This window comes from Orbicella franksi, chromosome 1 (genome assembly GCF_964199315.1).
Source record: "Orbicella franksi chromosome 1, jaOrbFran1.1, whole genome shotgun sequence".
NCBI classification, from domain to species: Eukaryota; Metazoa; Cnidaria; class Anthozoa; order Scleractinia; family Merulinidae; genus Orbicella; species Orbicella franksi.
Genome location: NC_138145.1, coordinates 17076662 through 17095049, shown reverse-complemented (window position 1 = coordinate 17095049; position 18388 = coordinate 17076662). Strand labels below are relative to the sequence as shown.

Here is an 18388-nt window from a genome sequence, read left to right as displayed (position 1 = left end):
ACTGCTCTTTACACTGCTAAAGCTTACAGGATACACAAGACAGAAAAACATTATTTTACAACATGTAGTACAGGCTAGCTCTGGGATATGGCACTAGTTGTTCCAATTCAAATTGTTTTCAATTTCTTGTATTCATTGAGAAAGAAATGACTCATTTCGTGACAGAGAGAATTGTTTGCAGATGAAGCATATGGTGCATTTTAACCAGAAACGCTTGTTACAATCCTGATCTTCTTTTTAACTATTCTTCCAAGAATTATTTCCGAGACAGCTGGAACGTGTTCGACTTCATAATCGTCCTTGGAAGTTTGTTGGACTTTGCTCTTAGCAGGATCCAGGTGAGGCTCGTCAACTATCACGCGATAGAAATCGAGAGTGAATAATCTAATTCTTTTAGTATAAATCTACAAGTCGTTCAAAATCCTCTTCACAGACAATTCGAAAACACCAAGAAGGGAACGTCATTTCGTTAACAAGGATACACTGCAACGCCATCTCTATCTATCACAGAATAGATAGTGAGTAGCGTAGCCAATCATAGAACGGCATTCGTGATAGAACGCTGGTAGACTTATACTAAATATGGATAGAAGAAATAGGACACTTACACCACCTTGAGAAGTGGATTTGATTTCTAGCAATGTTAACAGTCTAGTGGCCGCCTAAGCAAGAGGTCTATAGTAAATTTTACCCCAATCACGTGACTTTGTTTACTTACAGTCTGATGAGTCTGACTCGATGCCCTTCGACCCTAGTCTCTTCCGTCTCTTCCGAGCGGCTAGGCTGATCAAGCTGTTAAGGCAGGGTTACACAATCAGAATCTTGTTGTGGACGTTTCTGCAGTCATTTAAGGTAAAGCGAGAATCGCATTAATTAACAAGTCTGCCATCAAATGAGTTTAAGCTCCCTTCTTTTGGTTGTTGTTTTTGGAAAAAAAAAACTTCAAGCTGGTACCCTGTGTAATGTGGTTAGACGGGAATAATAAAAATTTCTTTTTACGATGTCAAAATATGTACAGCTAACCGTTGGCGAGAATATTAAATGTCGCCTTATCGTATTGTGAAAATGTCGTAATGTCAAAATGTCAAAGTGTCATGGTGTCATAATGTCATAATTTTATAATGTCAAAATGTAATATTGTCAGAATGTCAGAAGGAATGTCTGCCAGCCAGCAAGGAGAATTTGTATTACGATCTTGGACATGGCAATATTGGAAGTATGTCAGTTTACTGATTAGACGTATGTGTTGTGTTCTAGGCGTTACCTTACGTTGGTATGCTCATTGGACTTTTGTTCTTTATCTATGCAGTCATCGGGATGCAGGTACGTTTAATGCGGAAGAATGTGTTCTTGGTTACTGAGGTATATTTTGACTGGGCGAACGCAAGTATCTTTGTTTTTTTTGTTTTTTTCTTGAGCGAGTGAGCGCTTTCTTGGATTCGGATTTTGGGTGACCAGCTAGTGTGTGTATTTTCAATTTATATATTATATTTATCTTGTAAACTTACAGTACAATTAAACGTTGTCTCGTTGTTCATGTTGGGGTAGGGGCAAGGCTCCTACCCGTCTCCTCTTCGCCTCGTCCTGCCCTGGCTTCCCCTTTTCGTTTTGCGACTCCAAGATGGCGGCAAGAAAGGCGACCGGATTGTTAAGCTCTCAGCAGAATAAACGTCAAGCCAAAACGCCTGCAAGTGACTGAGCTTTGTTTTGATCCCACCTAGAAGATCCCCTTAAAGTCGCAATCCTGTCTTTGAAAGTGTAGCTTCACATGATTATGACTGTCTTGAAAGAGACTAATGGTAAGAAAGATGAAATTAACTAACTATTGCTTCATGCAGATGTTCGGTCAAATCACTATTGATAACGCAGAACGCGGCGAGCCTTGGGATCAGATTGCAAGTCGAAATAACTTCCAGTCATTTCCTGAAGCCATTCAAGTTCTTTTCAGGTATGCACAGTAGATCGTCACGCCACACATTTACTTGAAGATTTGAGTGTCACGCCAATGACCATCCTCGGAGACCCAGGGGCAGACAGTGGGGGCGAGAGCCAATCGAAACAACAGGAAAAACTGCGGTTTTTTTCAATCTGTTCGACTTTCTCTCGCTCCCACTGTCTGCCCTTGGGTCTTCGAGGATGGTCAATGACGTACAGATCATTGTTATCTTGTCTCTGTGTTGAGGTTTTGTTTTTACAACTTCAACCCTAAAGCAACTGGATCTTGAGTTCTTTGTGTTCTTGGGATCACATTTATAAATAGATTCCATGTTGCTGTGCGTCTGTGTAGTAATTGATCACAGGTGATGAGGTAGGAACAAAAAAGTGGCACACAAGGCGATAGCCGAGCCGTGTGTCACTTATGTTTTTACCACATTTTGGCGTCTTCTGTGATCAGTTCCTGAACAGACGCACGGCAGCTTGGAATCTGTCTGTTTTATAGAATAAAGAAACAAATATTAATGACGTCATCTATACGTCTGTCCTCCATTAGATCACAAGTAAGAACCAATCTCACTGCGAGAATAATTTGACATATTACCTTATTCTTACTAATTTTCTCGCGTTCTATATTTCGCGATTGTCGCGTCTTGGAAAAAAAATCGCGAAAATTAACACGCGAAATGTAATCCATATTATGTAAGAAAACAATTCGTGGATTTTAAGTATTCTGAGCCACAGGCTTGTTGGTAATTTTTCAATTTATGTCCATGAGTCTTTGACATGCTCTTGTTTTCAACCTGTTAGCACCCTTCCTCCGATTCACTGTGATCTTCAGCTGGTAAATCCGCCAAAACCGCTTTAGTAGAGTCATCCGTTTCCCCATTTGTAGTGAAACGGGGCCCCTCGGCTTAGAATTTGGGAGACTTCAGCAATGGTAAAACCGCGAAATTAAATCTAATTGTTTACAGTTTTTTCCTGGAATCTGGCAAATTAGTACTCGCAAAATACAGCTTCCGAGTTTTCGCGAAATTAAGTACGCCCGAAAATTAGTTAGAATAAGGTATAGCAACCAAAAGAGATCATGCTGTTGCGTGACTTAGAGTCCTTTCCTTGCCTTGTAGGTCCGCAACAGGTGAAAACTGGCAGCTCATAATGTTGGCGTGTACAGCTGATGCAGATTGTCAAGATAAAGAGGGCAAATGTGGCAGTGCATTTGCGTATTTATACTTCATCTCCTTCATTTTCTTTTGTTCTTTTCTGGTAAGTTATTGTACTACTAAAAAGGTGGACATTTTAGTTTAAATGGTTATAGAGTGTTTATGTAACAAGTATAGAGGTGACTGGATTGATTAATCGACCGATAGAGCAGTAGGTTCATTCATTCGGAATTCTGTGTGCCGAGAGAAAGCAACAATCTCCTTTGATTTTGTTGACAGCTTCTGAATCTTTTCGTGGCTGTCATCATGGACAACTTTGAATACCTAACACGTGATGAGTCCATTCTTGGCCCACACCACCTGGACGAGTTTGTGCGGGTGTGGTCTGAGTTCGACCCTGGAGCCACGTAAGTTCCTCTCTTGTGTTACGTCAGTTCTTAAGGTGGCTGACTACAGTTTTCAGCTCTTTCCATCGCTTATATCTTGATGGATCAGTGTTATCACTCATTGATTTTATAATCCTGCGATAATGATATCACACAAGTTCCCAATCATTGGTAAACAAGTAAATAACATGTTACCATCGCAACAGTGCAATTTGTTAAAACGCCCTTAATGTAGGTTAATTGTTTACAAATAAAAAATTAGCCCGGTGACCCCCATTTTTTATAATCGAATTGTGGTAACCGTGATAAAAAGCAACTTTTTGCAAAGGTTTAAAAAAAATCTAAAGACGGGGTTCAGAGCCAGACTGACTGACTGACTGATTGGGTTGTGTGTTTGTTTTTTTTTTTTTTTGGTTTATTTGTTTGTTTGTTGCTATCACCATTCAGGGGCCGCATCAAGCACACTGAAGTATGTCAATTGTTACGACAAATGTCTCCACCAATTGGAATAGGCAAGAAATGTCCAAAGATCGTTGCTTACAAGGTAAGTAAGAAGAAACTTTTTACTATTTGTAAGATTTAACCGGAGAAGTGACTGTCAGTCGGGCAATTTACAGCCAAGAGCACACTTACACAAAACTCTCTATTATTTTATTGTCACGCATAAGGCACTGGGGAAACTTTGAAATGTGGCTACATGACTTATCTGACTTCTGTTGGCTCTTTTTCAGCGCCTGATCAAGATGAACATGCCGCTGTTCCCAGACAACACGGTCACCTTTACTGCTACTTTGTTTGCACTGGTGCGGACCTCGCTTAAGATTATGACCGAGAAAAGTAAGAACTGGCAATTTCAAATAAGAACCTTACCCCTGTATATGTACTTGTTATGTTGACTGGGATTTACAGTGTACACAGTAAAAGCTTAATCAACACCCTTTTCAAGGCCAGCCTGCGTTGCAGCCGGACGTGTCATAAAACCCCGATATAGTACCCGGCGGTTTAGACTGTCTGCGACGCAGGCTATTCAAGGCCTGCTTTCAAGGCGTTTTACGAATCATGTATCGGAAATAGATGTTGGAGACTGTTTTCATGTTTATTCAACAAAACGCGTTAAGACTGTCTTAATTCTGATTGTCGTAATTCTAATTCTCGGCTTGAAATCAGAGGATTTCATAACGTTTAGACAGTTTATTGCATTTGGCGCCAGGAATAAGTTTTGGCGGGAACAATTCTTGTGAGGTGACTTATGACCGCTTTGTGAAAGAAGCATTTTCGGCATTTTGGGGAGCAAGGATGGCGCAGTGGTGAGAGCGCTCGCCTCCCACCAATGTGGCCTGGGTTCGATTCCGGCCCAGTGCCATATGTGGGTTGCGTTTGTTGTTGGTTCTCGCCTTGCTCCGAGGGTTTTTCTCCTGGTTCTCCGGTTTTCCTCTCTCCACAAAAACCAAGACTCCAAATTCCATTTCAACCAGGACAGAGGACCCGCATGTAAACCAGCTAAGGCTGATTTGGCTTCCTCTCTAATTAATGTAATTTTGTTTGTTTATAAAAGTCTAAAAGCTTGTCCAAACTGTTCTCGTGATCGCTGTTAATTATGTGGACTTACAGGAGCGTCCAAAAATCCGAGGCTGTTGGGACACCCGCTTCCTGCGTGGATTGTGTAGCTGTTTAACTCTGTGTAACTGTGCTACAGACCTCTGTGTAACATTGTTGCGCTTCTTTCCAGATAATCTGAAGGAGAACGATAAAGAACTGAGAGCTATGCTAAAGAGAGTCTGGCCTAAACTCACCAAGAAGACCTTGGACAGAGTAGTACCCAAGCCCCCCAGTCTGATCAACAATGGTAAATGTACGCGTAAAAAATCTGAGCTGTATTTTGTCAAATATTTTAACATACAATCAGTAGGAACACCACCCTAAAGTTGTTCCGTTTGGTAATCAACTGAGACACATTGGTCTGCGCCTCTGCGGAGATTTTTCCCTAGACACATTGACAAGAAATGGCGATTCTGTGCTGACTTAGAATTTGCAGTTGAATTGCAAACGAAACCCGAGACAAAGAATAATTTCTTGCCGAGAGGTTCGGAAGTAGATGTGAAGAATCGATAACCAACTCCTTGTAGATAGATCATACCGACTGGTTTTAACTGTACTCGTTCAATTGAACAAGCGGTACCTAAGTTTTCTTCAAGGGATTTTAAAAACCAAACTTGCTAGCTGATGATAACGACATTTCCTCGACCGCGTTACACACTGGATTAAAGAACAGTTTTTAGAAGAACTGTCTAATTTCTTTCGCGCTGATTGGCTCACTTTTATCATCAATAAGAGTACAGACGGATAAATTTTAATTTATACAAGCTTTCAAGTTCAACTTTCAGCTGTCGAACTGTCAACTTTTTAACCAATGAGATTTTATCGACCTTTTTAAGTAGCCAATCAAAAAGCGAGAAAAGTTATTGACAATGTTCGAGTCATTTTGAATAAAATTCACTTATCTTTGTTTACGGCAAGTTTACGGCGTCTTTTCCCCTCATTTTTTCCCGGAATTTGACCATTTTGGGGTCTTGTTGATGTAAAAAACAAATTGACGTCAGTTTTTTATGCGTCTGTCCCCTTATTGACGATAAATTTCGTCATAGCATTGTCAAAGTTCACTGCGTAACCACAACCACTTTAAGAATGTTATGACGCAATTTATCGTCATTAAGAGGACAGACGCATAAAAAAACTGACGTCAATTTGTTAAATGTTTGTAATATTGTGGGAGGCGCAATGGTCTACTAGTTAGCGCACTGAGATCCGTGTAGACAGTCTGGGTTTGTGTTGTTGGGCAAGCCGGACACTTTACCCCCACAGTGCCTCTCTCCACCCGGTTGTATAAATGAGTACCGGCGAATTTAATGCAGGGGACTAGCATCCCATCCATGGGGGAGTAGAAATACTTCTAGTTACTTCGTACTACGAAAACCGTAGACGTAGGCAGTTAGTTTGTCCAGAATGAATGTCCACAGTTTAATTTCACTTGGATAAAACGTTTCTGTGCCATTTCCTTTCTCAGCGAATCAAGTGAACCAGCAGCCGCAAATGACAGTGGGTAAGATATACTGCGCCAAACTAATCTACGAAAACTACAAGTTCATGAGACGGAAAGGACAAGCTCAGTCCAGAGTGAGTTTACTTTACTAAGTAATAAAATGCGGCCTGTTCCTGTAACTCTGTTGGTGGGTGGGGGGGAGGGTTTAATTCGGGCTCACTCGCTCACGTGATTCACGCTCACTCACGTGGCTTCCTCGATGTGCATCACGAAGACCCTTCTTGTAGCACGTGAACATCTTTTCGCGTCGTTCACGTGTTGTTCGCGTGATATAGTCAAGCGTACCGTGAGGCACATATGTAGCCGGCCACGTTTGTGAAGTAGAGTTGCGATTGTGCGATCGTTGCTCAGAGGAAAGCGTGAAGATACCCTAAGGAATCGTCACCTGCTCGAAAAATTATTACTTGGCTTGTTTTCATGCCTATGTTGTTTTCGTTTCTCGAGTTATGTTCCAGTATGAAGCAGAAAAAGTGTTTATTTGATGACTTCATGAACATGTCTTTGCTACATTCAAAGTTTGATCGCAGTCAGTTTTTCGTTGCATGACTCAATAGGAACATAGGTTTTGTTTTACACTTCAAGAAATAGGTGGCAACCAAAGTGGTCTGATATATTTTTTTAAATTTTTTTTTTTGTCTTTCTGAGGGAGGGGTTCCTGTTATCTCAATAGAAACTGCCAGGCAAACATATCTCGTTGTTCCACTGAATTCCCTTCTTGTCGAATTTACGTAAGCTGTAGTTTAGTCTCACTGTGTTTCTTCTTACTCTGTTGTTTTTATTTTGCCAGTTGGCCTCAAAAGTTTTGATTTTTATCTTACTTGCCTATGGATAAAATACAGTTCCCTAATTGCTAAAACAAACTTCACCTAGATATTCTTAATCTTTAACATAAACGATAAAAACTAAAATAAAACAGCGTCAATTGTGAAAAAGTATTTTAGCAAATTAACTAATAAATGACGTCTCCCTATTTCCCTTGACTGGCATCGACCGCTGGCAAAGGGGAACGAGGACTCTAGTTAACCATAACACAGTCGAAAAGACTTTTATAAACTTTATTTAAAACAACGTTAAACCTAAACGTAAAAACACCATATTTCTTGGCGTATCATTTTTGTAAAATAAAACTCATTAAAATTGTGTAAACAAATCAATCTCGTTTCCAGGCCCTTTACTGATCTCGTGCCAGTAAGAACGGATGTGCAGAAGGAGCCTGGAAACATGTCACTAAATAAGTTAAAATTTGCCCTAAACAACGGAAACTGCTAATGATACTAACAGTTGAAGATTTTTGAACTACTTATCCTCACCTCTTTCCTTTCTTTCTCTTTTTCTTGGAGCAGGATTCAGATCAGGTGGGTCTCACTTCAACTTCTCTACCGTGCCTGTGTTCCATCTTTGTCTGTTGCATAGGAGCTTTAAGGACACCACGTTGATATGTCAGTTTCAACGTGAATAGCCATCGGTTTTCACTGAATTTGCTTGTGATCCTAACGAATTTGATTAGATTCACAGTTGAGGTCCGATCTTGTGACAATCCAGTTTTCCAGAACCTCTGAGTATTCAAAACTATTTCACTTAACTTTTCTCGTGCAGATAACATTGATAGCGCACTTTGATTTCATTACGTATACTGATCAAAATCGAGTAGACAAAAATGGACAATGATCAAACATGCTAGCCAAGCGCTTTTCAGACAAGTTAAAAGTAAACTTATTATTGTTATGCAAACTTCAGAAGTTGACCTTTTGCAATTCTCTATATCATCTCATTTCTCACTCCACTACTCCTCCTTTTCTCTATTTTTCTATTTTTTCCTCTTCCTCACTATCGACTGGCGTTGATTTCTTAGGGAACTGTTCTGAGTCGATTTGTCGGAGGACCTGCGTTCCAGAAATTCCGACGAGATAACGACCCTGAACTGGGCGAGGTACAGAAGTATTGACATTCTCACGCATGCGCTGTCTTATCTCGTTTGCTCACCTATATCTCTGTTACTACGAACCTTTGAATGTTAATCAGTCACGTGACCATCTTGTTTTGATCTCTTTACTATAAATAATGTGTTAAGCTTTTTAACTTTGTTAAACTGAATAACCTTGCCCAATTTAACAATTAAAAAGCAGAATTATTTAACTTTAACTTTTCAATTATAAAATGGTACAAGCTAATATAACATAAACTGACATATCCCTTGCAAACGTTTTCCGTCAGAGAACCAATTTTAGTGAGCAGCATGTTTAAGTATTAAATTATTTAACGCTTCTCCTGTAGAAGTGGCGTGACCAAAGAATGGTCACACCATTTTGTCACCTAACGTGACTTCAGCTGTGCAACAGCAGTGCAGATTGTAGTTCTCTGAAAACGGATGCATGGGAAACAAATTAATTACTAAAGAATTGATTAGGTAGCTGATTAATCCCCTTGACACTATAAAATAAGTCGCTTTATTCCTTGTCAACTTGTTTGTTCAAAGTTTTAATATTTTGTTTCATAATCACTTAGCTTAATCCTCTTTTCTCTTTTCACACATGTTGGTTTTTTTTATCTACTGACATCATGAGCCTCTCATTTCTTCGTCATTGAGCGTGTCTTATTGTTTTTCTGTGACCGCTCGCCTACCCCGCCCCACCCCGCCCCACTCCCTTTTTAAATCAATTATGCCTCAATCTGAATGAACCTGCGATGTCATGTCCAACCCGCTGCGCTTATGAAAGATGGCTTCTATTTGTTTTCGTTGTCTTTTTAGCTGTGGTTTGTAAAAGTTCAATTTGTCATTTGCGAATGTGAAGAAAAAGTTGTCAAATTGATCTTTCAAATCCCTGATCCATATGATCTCAGAAAATATGTACAAAAAATTGTAGAGAATTGGACTTAAGGCCTGGATTTCACTAGCGACACAAGTACAAGCGCAAGCACGAACACAAGCAATCAAGTGAAAACGAAATTCGACGCAAACACAGGCACAAGCGAAATATCCGAACCTTCCAAACTGTTTAGGCGCGAGGTAGTCTGGATTCAGTGTTTTCATTGTCCAAACATAACCATGTGTGGTAAAGATCCTTGTGCTTGTGTTATGCGTGAGCGGTATTTCGTTTTCACTTGTTGCAGCGCAAACGCAAGCATAAGCGCAAATACAAGAAAGAAAAGGAAAAATTTTGATCCTTGTGCTTGCGCTTGTGCTCATACCTGTGTCAAGGCCGCTTTCACGGTGAAATACGAATTGTTGTGCTTGCGCTTGAGCTTGCGTCGATAGTGTTTTGAAACCAGGCTTAACGGTAAAATGCAGTTTGTTTATCTGCGTGAGAAAAGGCATATGAGAAGTTTAGGTTTTAGTGCATGTACATTAAAGCTTTAATCTTAGGGGCTGTTTGTTTGCAAACGCATTCAGCCCAAACAGTGAGTAGGGTAACATTATACAAGCAGTCGTGTTCGTTCTAACAATTAAGAAACAGCGAGGGAAGTGGTCTGATTCTCCCGACCTCTGCCACAAGAAATGTATGGGTGAAGGTATGGAGAATTTGTTTTTGATGTGTTAACTTGTGTGTGGTAGGGTGTTCCGATGCAAGACGTTGCTATTAGTTTAGCTGATGGTCCTTATCACTCTGGCTCAGCTCAAGCTCTGTATCACCCTAACCACCAGGTACGTACAGCATTTAAAAACACACTAGAATGTTTGGCAGCGGGAAGCTCATGGGCAATAAAAAGGAAGCTATGAAGATATGATTAATCATCGCAGTTATTTACACAACTTAAGCAGTTGTGAAATTAAAGCCTGAAAAAAAATTCAGGCCTGAACAGGATTCGAACCCATGACCTCTGCGATACCGGTGCAGTGTCCTGGCAACTGAGCTTTCAAGCCAACTGGGAGCTGGTCACACTCGATCGTGTCTTCATATCTTTCTCCGCAGTTCAAATATATGATCTTTCATATATTCACTTATAAAAAGGAAGCTCTCTGGAAAACGACAGTTCGCCCTGCTAATCTTCGCTTTAGATTTTCACGGACCCTGGTTTTTATGTATTTTTTTCGTACGCTTTTAGTCATCCTTACATCCCAATTTGCCCCCATTTGAGGGTTTTTTGGTTCGTTATACAATCTCTTATACCGTCACGCAATAATCGCCTGCGCCTGCGTTTTAAGCTTTATGACGTATCTTGGTGCCGACAGGCTGGCGTACTTGTGTTCCGCTCTTCTTGCTGCTGCCGCCGCTGCTGCTGCTCTTGTGTTGTTGTTGTTGTTGTTGTTGTTGTTGTTGTTGTTGTTGTTGTTGTTGCTCTTCATGCTTGGTATATACGTACGTAATTGCAGCACCAAGTTTCCTGTGGGAATATCAAGCACTTAATAACTGACCCCAAGGGAAGCAGTGAGTTTTGTTTCACCGAGACCCTCAATGTCCTCAATGTCCCCAGAGGCGAAGGTCGAGGGGAAACAAAGCTCATTATTTCCTGCGGAGCCAGTCATTAAGTGCTTTGTTATACAAAAATTGAAAACAAAAACTGCGAAAAATCGTTTGCTTAACGCCGACTGGCACAGAAATTTGCCGCAGTTTCAAGGAGCACGACCTGATCACGTGCGAGTAGAAAGTTTAAATTGTTGTTTCCCTAGGGAGTTAGTGAGTTTTGACCAACGGCACGTGACACGTTCTCCTCCAATCGGAAAACGTATTTGAGTTTGGAGGTATAAACAAACAAATTTGTTATACCTCCCATTTGTTATATCTCAATGTTCCATTGAGGGTCTCGGGGAAACAAAACTAACTGTTTCCCTTGGGGCCAGTCATTAAGTGCTTATCATTTCCATAGGTAATCGTATGAATGCCAGTGCAATTAGGGATTTACGCTACTAGTGATATTTGAAAATTCTCTCAAAATTTCACGAGCCTTTATATACTAGTAGTGTAAATACTCAATTGCTCGAGCTTTCATACTGGATTAGTCATTTATTATATGACTGAGAAAATAATGAAAACGCGCAATTTGCAATGTAGTGCAAATTAATAATTAACGATTAATTGGCCTACTCTCAGCCAATCACAATGAAGTAATTTTCTCAGTCATACAATAAATCTCTTAATTCACGAGAGTATTTTTTCCGAAGGGAAGAACTCTTTCTTTCTGTTCATATTTTAACTTTTTCACTGTAGCAAATGGATAGTCCGTCCCGATCCCGCTACCGTCAAAACACACCTGTTGCTCACCGCTCTACCACCTCCCTTAACGAAGGACGAGGTCCTGGGGTGACCACGGCTCTAGTCGGTCCTCATCGGCGACAGCTACCTCAGACTCCTGGTTCACGCACTGGCTCTCAACTCTCTTTGACCGGGAAAGCACCGGCTCTGCCTGAGAACCGGGGTGACAGTGTTCTGGAGAACGGCTATCATCCGAATATGAACCAGCATATTGCTATGGCGATACGAAGTGGACAGAGCCCTTATGCAATTTACGGTCTAGAGGAAATGGGCGATGAAGATGACTGGTGCTAGCATTTATATTCACGTGCCAACCACGTGCTAAAAAAAAATACATTCACACTCAATAAATTTTTGTGACCACTCGCATGCGGGCGATTCGTGCTGGTCACGTGGCGAGGACAGTCATAGATGGTCTTTTCGGCACTTGACGAGATTCCTTTTGAGGTTTACGAATTTTAACTTGCCGTATGACTTCAACGAAAGGGAATACAAAGAAACAATGTTGGAAGGGCTCCTTCATTAATTTGCAACGTATATTCCTTCAGCCTTCCTTCAAAGACGAGAAGTAGTGGTGTCCTCTTTGGCAACACACCATTTAATTGCCAAGTTTTGTAAACCTCTTCGTGCCGCGTTCTCCATGAAACAGACTTCAAGCAAGAATTGGAGGAAATAAACGCACTTTACTAAAGCTAAGTTGAATTATTGGGAGGAGAATAATGAACTCCAGATGGAAATTCCTGTGTAGCTGCTTTGCCGCCTGCGCAAGAGCCACGCCGCAGATTTGTTTGCTTTTGATAACAAATTTTGCAAGCTTTTCTTTACTTGTTTATTTATTTACTTATTTATTTCATAATTATGGACGTTTCAGATGAACTAAACGCAACGAATATAGTATATCTTGTGTAGAAAAAGCGATGAATTATTAGACATTATACAGGAAATGAAGCTCGCTTGAGATACGGTAGCAGTTTTTTTTTTTGGTTTTCTTTTTTAAAAGGGTTGTGATGCAGAGGTTGACCTTAAAAAGTTTTTAATCTTAGACAGAGCTTGACGTTTGTTCAAACATATACCCATCTACTGCTAATAGATTTGAACATTTGAGATATTTTTCCTTTACGTTGTAACTGCTCATGAGGTTATACTTGGTTTAAAATGCTTGTAATGTTAAACCTTGGAGTGGTTCTTGATGACTGTTTTAAAGACCCAAATCCAAAGCAATCACACGTGGCCAATCACAGCAAACAATGATAACGCAACGAGCCAATCACAACTCGAAGAATGAACGTGCCGCGGCTATCAAGCGCGGGAAAACGCACCGGTTCACGTCACAATTGGGTTTTGGTTTCTCTTCGGATTGGTTGAGAAAAAAGCATGCTTGCTATGATTGGTTGATTCAGAAAAAGTGAAACCCAACAAAAACGAACTTAATTTTTACAGTCAATCTAAAACTGCTCTAATGTTTGTTGCAAATGTGCTCGTTATGTTTTGGAACGGTGGCAAGATGTAATGCTACTTGCTACTTGATGTAAGGACTCGTGAATGTTCTCCGCAGTCAGACTGGATATGTTCCTAGCAAAGCATTGAACGACTCGTGTACCTATTACACTTGACGACATCAGACAAGGGGAATATTGGTCCTTGTTTGCTACTTAACAAAATTGATTTTTGTTTTAATATTGCCTTTCTGATATAGTAGTTTATAAAATTGTAAATCATCACTTTTAGCAGATTTTAATGCAAGCTAGTATGGAACAGTGTAGCAGGCGTTTTGAAGTTTAGAGTTCCTTTTATAAACCGTTATTCCACTTTTAGACCAAATTCACACAAAGAGCCGTGACAAATATTAATTTTTTAACTACTGTTGTTATTATTATTATCATTGTTATTATCTTTGATAGGAGAAATTACTCAATAATATATTAAAAGCGTCGATAGAAGAATGTTATCCTGTACACAGTACAATTTATTTATAATAATGATGTTATTGTAAAATGACTTATTTATGGCTACATTGCTTTTGAAGCACACACACACTTCATAGTTTCAAATAATGTTCTTATTGTAAATAAAGCAAATATGTGAGGATTCTTTCAGACACGAGTAAAATTCAGATTTGTTTTGGAGAAAGAATAAATTGCTACCTTGTGACCGCTGCATGTGGTGATTATTCTATGAAGAGCTCATCCTCGTTCCCAGATCCTTCGTCGCTTTTGGTCACGTGGTTGGTGAAACGACATTTCATAGCGACAGTGGTTGATTTAGGGAAGGGGCCCTTTTGGGTAAAAAAAAATCGCAGAGTCAAGCAAAAAACATCACCATCCCCTCCCCCCCCCCCCTCTTCCCCGTCCCCCGCTTAGCGCGAGGTCTGGTGGATTCGCTACTGAACGAGTAGCACTGCGGAGGAGAATGTCAACCTTTGCCAGTCGTTACATTTCAATCGCTGGATGAGGAAAAGAATAATTCAGCAAGATTTTTTCCAACTTTGAGCTGTACATAGCGCGTGAAACGCGAAATTTGCCAAGAGCGTTACCTGAGGCCCCGTCCACACTGCGGCAGAGAAATTTGAAAACACTACAATAACCGGTGATTTCGGATGTGGTTGAGGAAACCTCGGTCAGAGAAATCACATGATTATCGTGACGCTATCGTTTTCGTTAAGCTCCGTTTTCAAAATGTTTTCCGTCCATACAAGAACGCGAAGCAGGAGTTTTCAAATTCCTCCGGTTTGAACGATGCTTTCGAAAAGTTCCGCTCTCGTGACAGATTTGTGGGGACGATCGGCCTCACTGTAGAAAAAAAAAGCTGCGTGTTCAAACTACTTCGGCGTAAAGTGGACGTGGCCTGGAACCATAATGCACGTTTTTTTTTTCTTTTTGGCGTTCACTAATTAGCACGCACAGGATAACCAATCAGGAACAAGATTCGCGAAGTATAATTTAAAAGCATCTCTCCCATTCAGTTTCTCTGGACTCCACTCTCTACTTATCTTCTTCAAAACGGAAAGTGTGTAAACACATTTTCATCTAGATTCACAAGCCAAGCAGAAGAGGACTTGGAAAGTATAAGTCATCAGCTTCATGAATTCCAGGTAAGTTAAACAGTTTCATTGATTTGCAAAGGTGTTAAAAGCCTTTTGTCTTTCGCAAAAATTAAGTGTACCTTAAGAATATACTCACAAAGAAAAGGTAAATTCCTGATGACTCTAAACTTGAACTGTCAGCCGTCAAACAGGACTGTTATTGTTAGTTTTAAGCAATTCCTAAGTTGCTGTTCATTGTTCACTTGAGGGACAAACACAAATGCGATGTTGAATGTTGTGTGCCTGAGCGTTCAATACAAGTTACGGCATAAAATGGAACGTTCAAATGTGTTAATCTTAAATCAAACTGCAACAATAAGCAACATTAGCAGAAGCAGTGAAATAATCTTAAGTAACACTATACAATCGCGCTAACGATTGTTTGTTGATTTTGTAAACTCTCCGGATTAATTCTCTTTTTTCGGATAGCTAGTGTCCAACCTAACGAGTATTTTGGACAGTTTGGAACATAATTAATAAGTACTGGAATGGACTGTTTTTAAGCTGTTTTAAAACTGCTTTTGAGCTACTTTTAAAGCAGCTTTTGAGCTGCTTTGAGTTGCTTTTGATCTGGTTTTAAGCGGTCTTTACGCTGCTTCTGAACGGTGCTTTTGACCGGCTGTTTGAGCTCCTTTTGAGCAGCTTCTGAGCTGCTTTTAGACAGCTTTTAGCTGCTTTTGAGCTACTTCTGAGCTCCCTTTGAGCGGCGTTTGAGCTGCTTTTAGGCGGCTTTTTTAGCGGCCTTTAAGCTGCTTTTGAGGAGCTTTTTAGCTGCTTTTGAGCTGCATCTAAGCTCTCTTTGAGCGGCTTTTGAGCTGCTTTTAGGAGGCTTTTTGAGCGGCCTTTAAGCTGCTTTTGGGGAGCATTTGACCTGCTTTTAGACGACTTTTTAGCTGCCTCTGAGCTCCCTTTACGAGGCTTTTGAGCTGCTTTTAGGTGGCTTTTTGAGCGGCCTTAAAACTGCTTTTGAGGAGCTTTTGAGCTGCCTTTAGACTGCTTTTTAGCTGCTTTTAAGCTCCCTTTGAATAGCTTTTGAGCTGCTTTTAGGAGGCTTTTTGAGCGGCTTTTAAGCTGCTTTTGGGGAGCTTTTGACCTGCTTTTAGACTGCTTTTTAGCTGCTTCTGAGCTCCCTTTAAGTGGCGTTTGAGCTGCTTTTACGCGGCTTTTTGAGCGTCCTTAAAGCTGCTTTTGAGGAGCTTTTGAGCTGCTTTTAGACAGCTTTTTAGCTGCTTTTGAGCTGCTTCTAAGCTCCCTTTGAGCGTCTTTTGAGCTGCTTTTAGGAGGCTTTTTGAGCGGCTTTTAAGCTGCTTTTGGGGAACTTTTGACCTGCTTTTAGACGGCTTTTTAGCTGCTTTTAAGCAGCTTCTAAGCTCTCTTTGAGCGGCTTTTGAGCTGCTTTTTGACGGCTTTTTAGCTGCTTTTGAGCTGCTTCTGAGCTCCCTTTAAGTGGCGTTTGAGCTGCTTTTACGCGGCTTTTTGAGCGTCCTTAAAGCTGCTTTTGAGGAGCTTTTGAGCTGCTTTTAGACAGCTTTTTAGCTGCTTTTGAGCTGCTTCTAAGCTCCCTTTGAGCGTCTTTTGAGCTGCTTTTAGGAGGCTTTTTGAGCGGCTTTTAAGCTGCTTTTGGGGAACTTTTGACCTGCTTTTAGACGGCTTTTTAGCTGCTTTTAAGCAGCTTCTAAGCTCTCTTTGAGCGGCTTTTGAGCTGCTTTTTGACGGCTTTTTAGCTGCTTTTGAGCTGCTTCTGAGCTCCCTTTAAGCGGCTTTTAAGCTGCTTTGTGGCGGCTTTTTGAGCGAACTTTAAGCTGCTTTTGAGGAACTTTTGAGCGGCTTTTGAGCTGCTTCTGAGCTCCCTTTAAGCGGCTTTTTGAGCTGCCTTTAAGCTACTTTTGAGGAGCTTTTGAGCTGCTTTTGAGTTGCTTTTGAGCTGCTTTTGGGGGACTTTTAAGCTGTTTTTGGACGGCTTTTTAGCTACTTCTGAGCTCCCTTTGAGCGGCTTTTAAGCTACTTTTGGGGAGCTTTTGAGCTGCTTTTAGACGGCTTTTTAGCTGCTTTTTAGCTGCTTCTGAGCTCCCTTTAAGCGGCTTTTGAGCTGCTTTTAGGTGGCTTTTTGAGCGGCCTTAAAACTGCTTTTGAGGAGGTTTTGAGCTGCCTTTAGACTGCTTTTTAGCTGCTTTTAAGCTCCCTTTGAACAGATTTTGAGCTGCTTTTAGGAGGCTTTTTGGGCAGCTTTTAAGCTGCTTTTGGGGAGCTTTTGACCTGCTTTTTTTTAAGTACCTGAAGCTTGAGAAGGAGTCTTCACGTGGGGGTCATTATAAGAAATACTCAGGGAAATTCGTGAACTAGAAAAGCAACATGAGTTTTGGATCGGTAAGTATTTTCAGAGAAATATAGACTACAGTTTGAATAAGACTTTTGGTAGAGAATCTATCCGCGGAAGCACTGGGTCACATATACGGGGGATAAACTCTGTTCCTCTCCTGCTTTAAAGGAGACGACGGAGAGTTAAAGGCGGCTCTCTCCCATAATAAAACTCTCATCTAGACGTGACGGGGATACTAGTTTTGAATCAAACACCCCTATGGAAAATGGCTCTGTGCACAGACTATACTAAGGTAGTTAAATCTATTTCTGCGGTAGTTAATCCATTTTTTAACTCCTTAGAGGTGACAATGTATAGTTCTTTCTTGGTGAGAAATAACCGACATGGGGCAGCCAAGAAGCCACTGCGAAAAGTTCTGAAAACTCCTTAGCGGTCCCAAACACGTATCATGGACGCCACCCCTCCCCCACCGGGGTCTGTATGTATAAATAACGTATACACCTTGTTTAAGGTTTTATTTACCATTCTTTTAATTTCAAAATTGAAGAGTCGCAACCGTTCCTCATTATATCCGGCTGCGAGCAGAGTAACTGGAGGAACATTAACTTTGTCGCATTCCTCAAGTTCAATAACACTGATGCACTGCTTATATTTCTATTTACAATGTGAAAGCTATCAATCCCAAATATATTCTTAAGGTTTTTCCAAGCAAAATAACATATCAATTTCAAATTTGAACGTTTTCCTAGAAGTGCCAGGACTCCCTGTCCGGCCATGAACGTTAACGAAGAATGTTGTCCTGTACTGGTATTTGAAGCTGAAAGAAAAGAGAACCTTGGGAAAAAAAACACCCTAGACTTGTTGAGATCGGAAAGAAAAAAATGTTTGCAACACTCAAACCTTGATACACAACCGCGAAGGATTTTAATAAGAAAGTCTAAAAAAACTCCGAGTTTTGTTTGGTAGAAATAGACCATTACAATACTTGTGGTGAACGTTAGTAAATTGTTTGGTAAGGAGAAGATCCGATTAAAAGGTTTTCTCTAACAGTTAAGTCTATGATTAATACCGGCTCTGATTTGTGCCAAAATAAAAGCTAGTAAAGCAGAATTGCAAAATCAAATTTAGGTTAAACTTGATCACACTTGAGAGTGAGAGGATAAACCGTCATATAGAGTGGTTTAGCGACTCTACTATTAAGAAAGCGCTC

At 40.5% G+C, this 18388-nt stretch overlaps 1 protein-coding gene across 5 annotated transcripts in view; it reads left to right on the top strand.

The window, feature by feature from the left end:
- The window catches only part of LOC145493896 (voltage-dependent calcium channel type A subunit alpha-1-like), a 53089-nt gene extending 38966 nt beyond the window's left edge, over positions 1 to 14123 (top strand). For 2 of the 5 annotated variants that reach the window (XM_081473376.1, XM_081473408.1), the window contains 13 exons: positions 255 to 338; positions 721 to 852; positions 1258 to 1323; positions 1839 to 1948; positions 3063 to 3201; positions 3378 to 3505; positions 3932 to 4028; positions 4216 to 4321; positions 5214 to 5336; positions 6549 to 6658; positions 8437 to 8514; positions 10138 to 10227; positions 11732 to 14123. In XM_081473376.1, coding sequence (XP_081329502.1) covers positions 255 to 338; positions 721 to 852; positions 1258 to 1323; positions 1839 to 1948; positions 3063 to 3201; positions 3378 to 3505; positions 3932 to 4028; positions 4216 to 4321; positions 5214 to 5336; positions 6549 to 6658; positions 8437 to 8514; positions 10138 to 10227; positions 11732 to 12070 — 1602 coding nt within the window. In that variant the 3' untranslated portion in view covers positions 12071 to 14123. The remainder of the gene's footprint in view (positions 1 to 254; positions 339 to 720; positions 853 to 1257; positions 1324 to 1838; positions 1949 to 3062; positions 3202 to 3377; positions 3506 to 3931; positions 4029 to 4215; positions 4322 to 5213; positions 5337 to 6548; positions 6659 to 8436; positions 8515 to 10137; positions 10228 to 11731) is intronic. The other 3 variants (XM_081473385.1, XM_081473402.1, XM_081473394.1) reach the window with 3 other exon arrangements.
- Positions 14124 to 18388: the final 4265 nt, after the last annotated feature.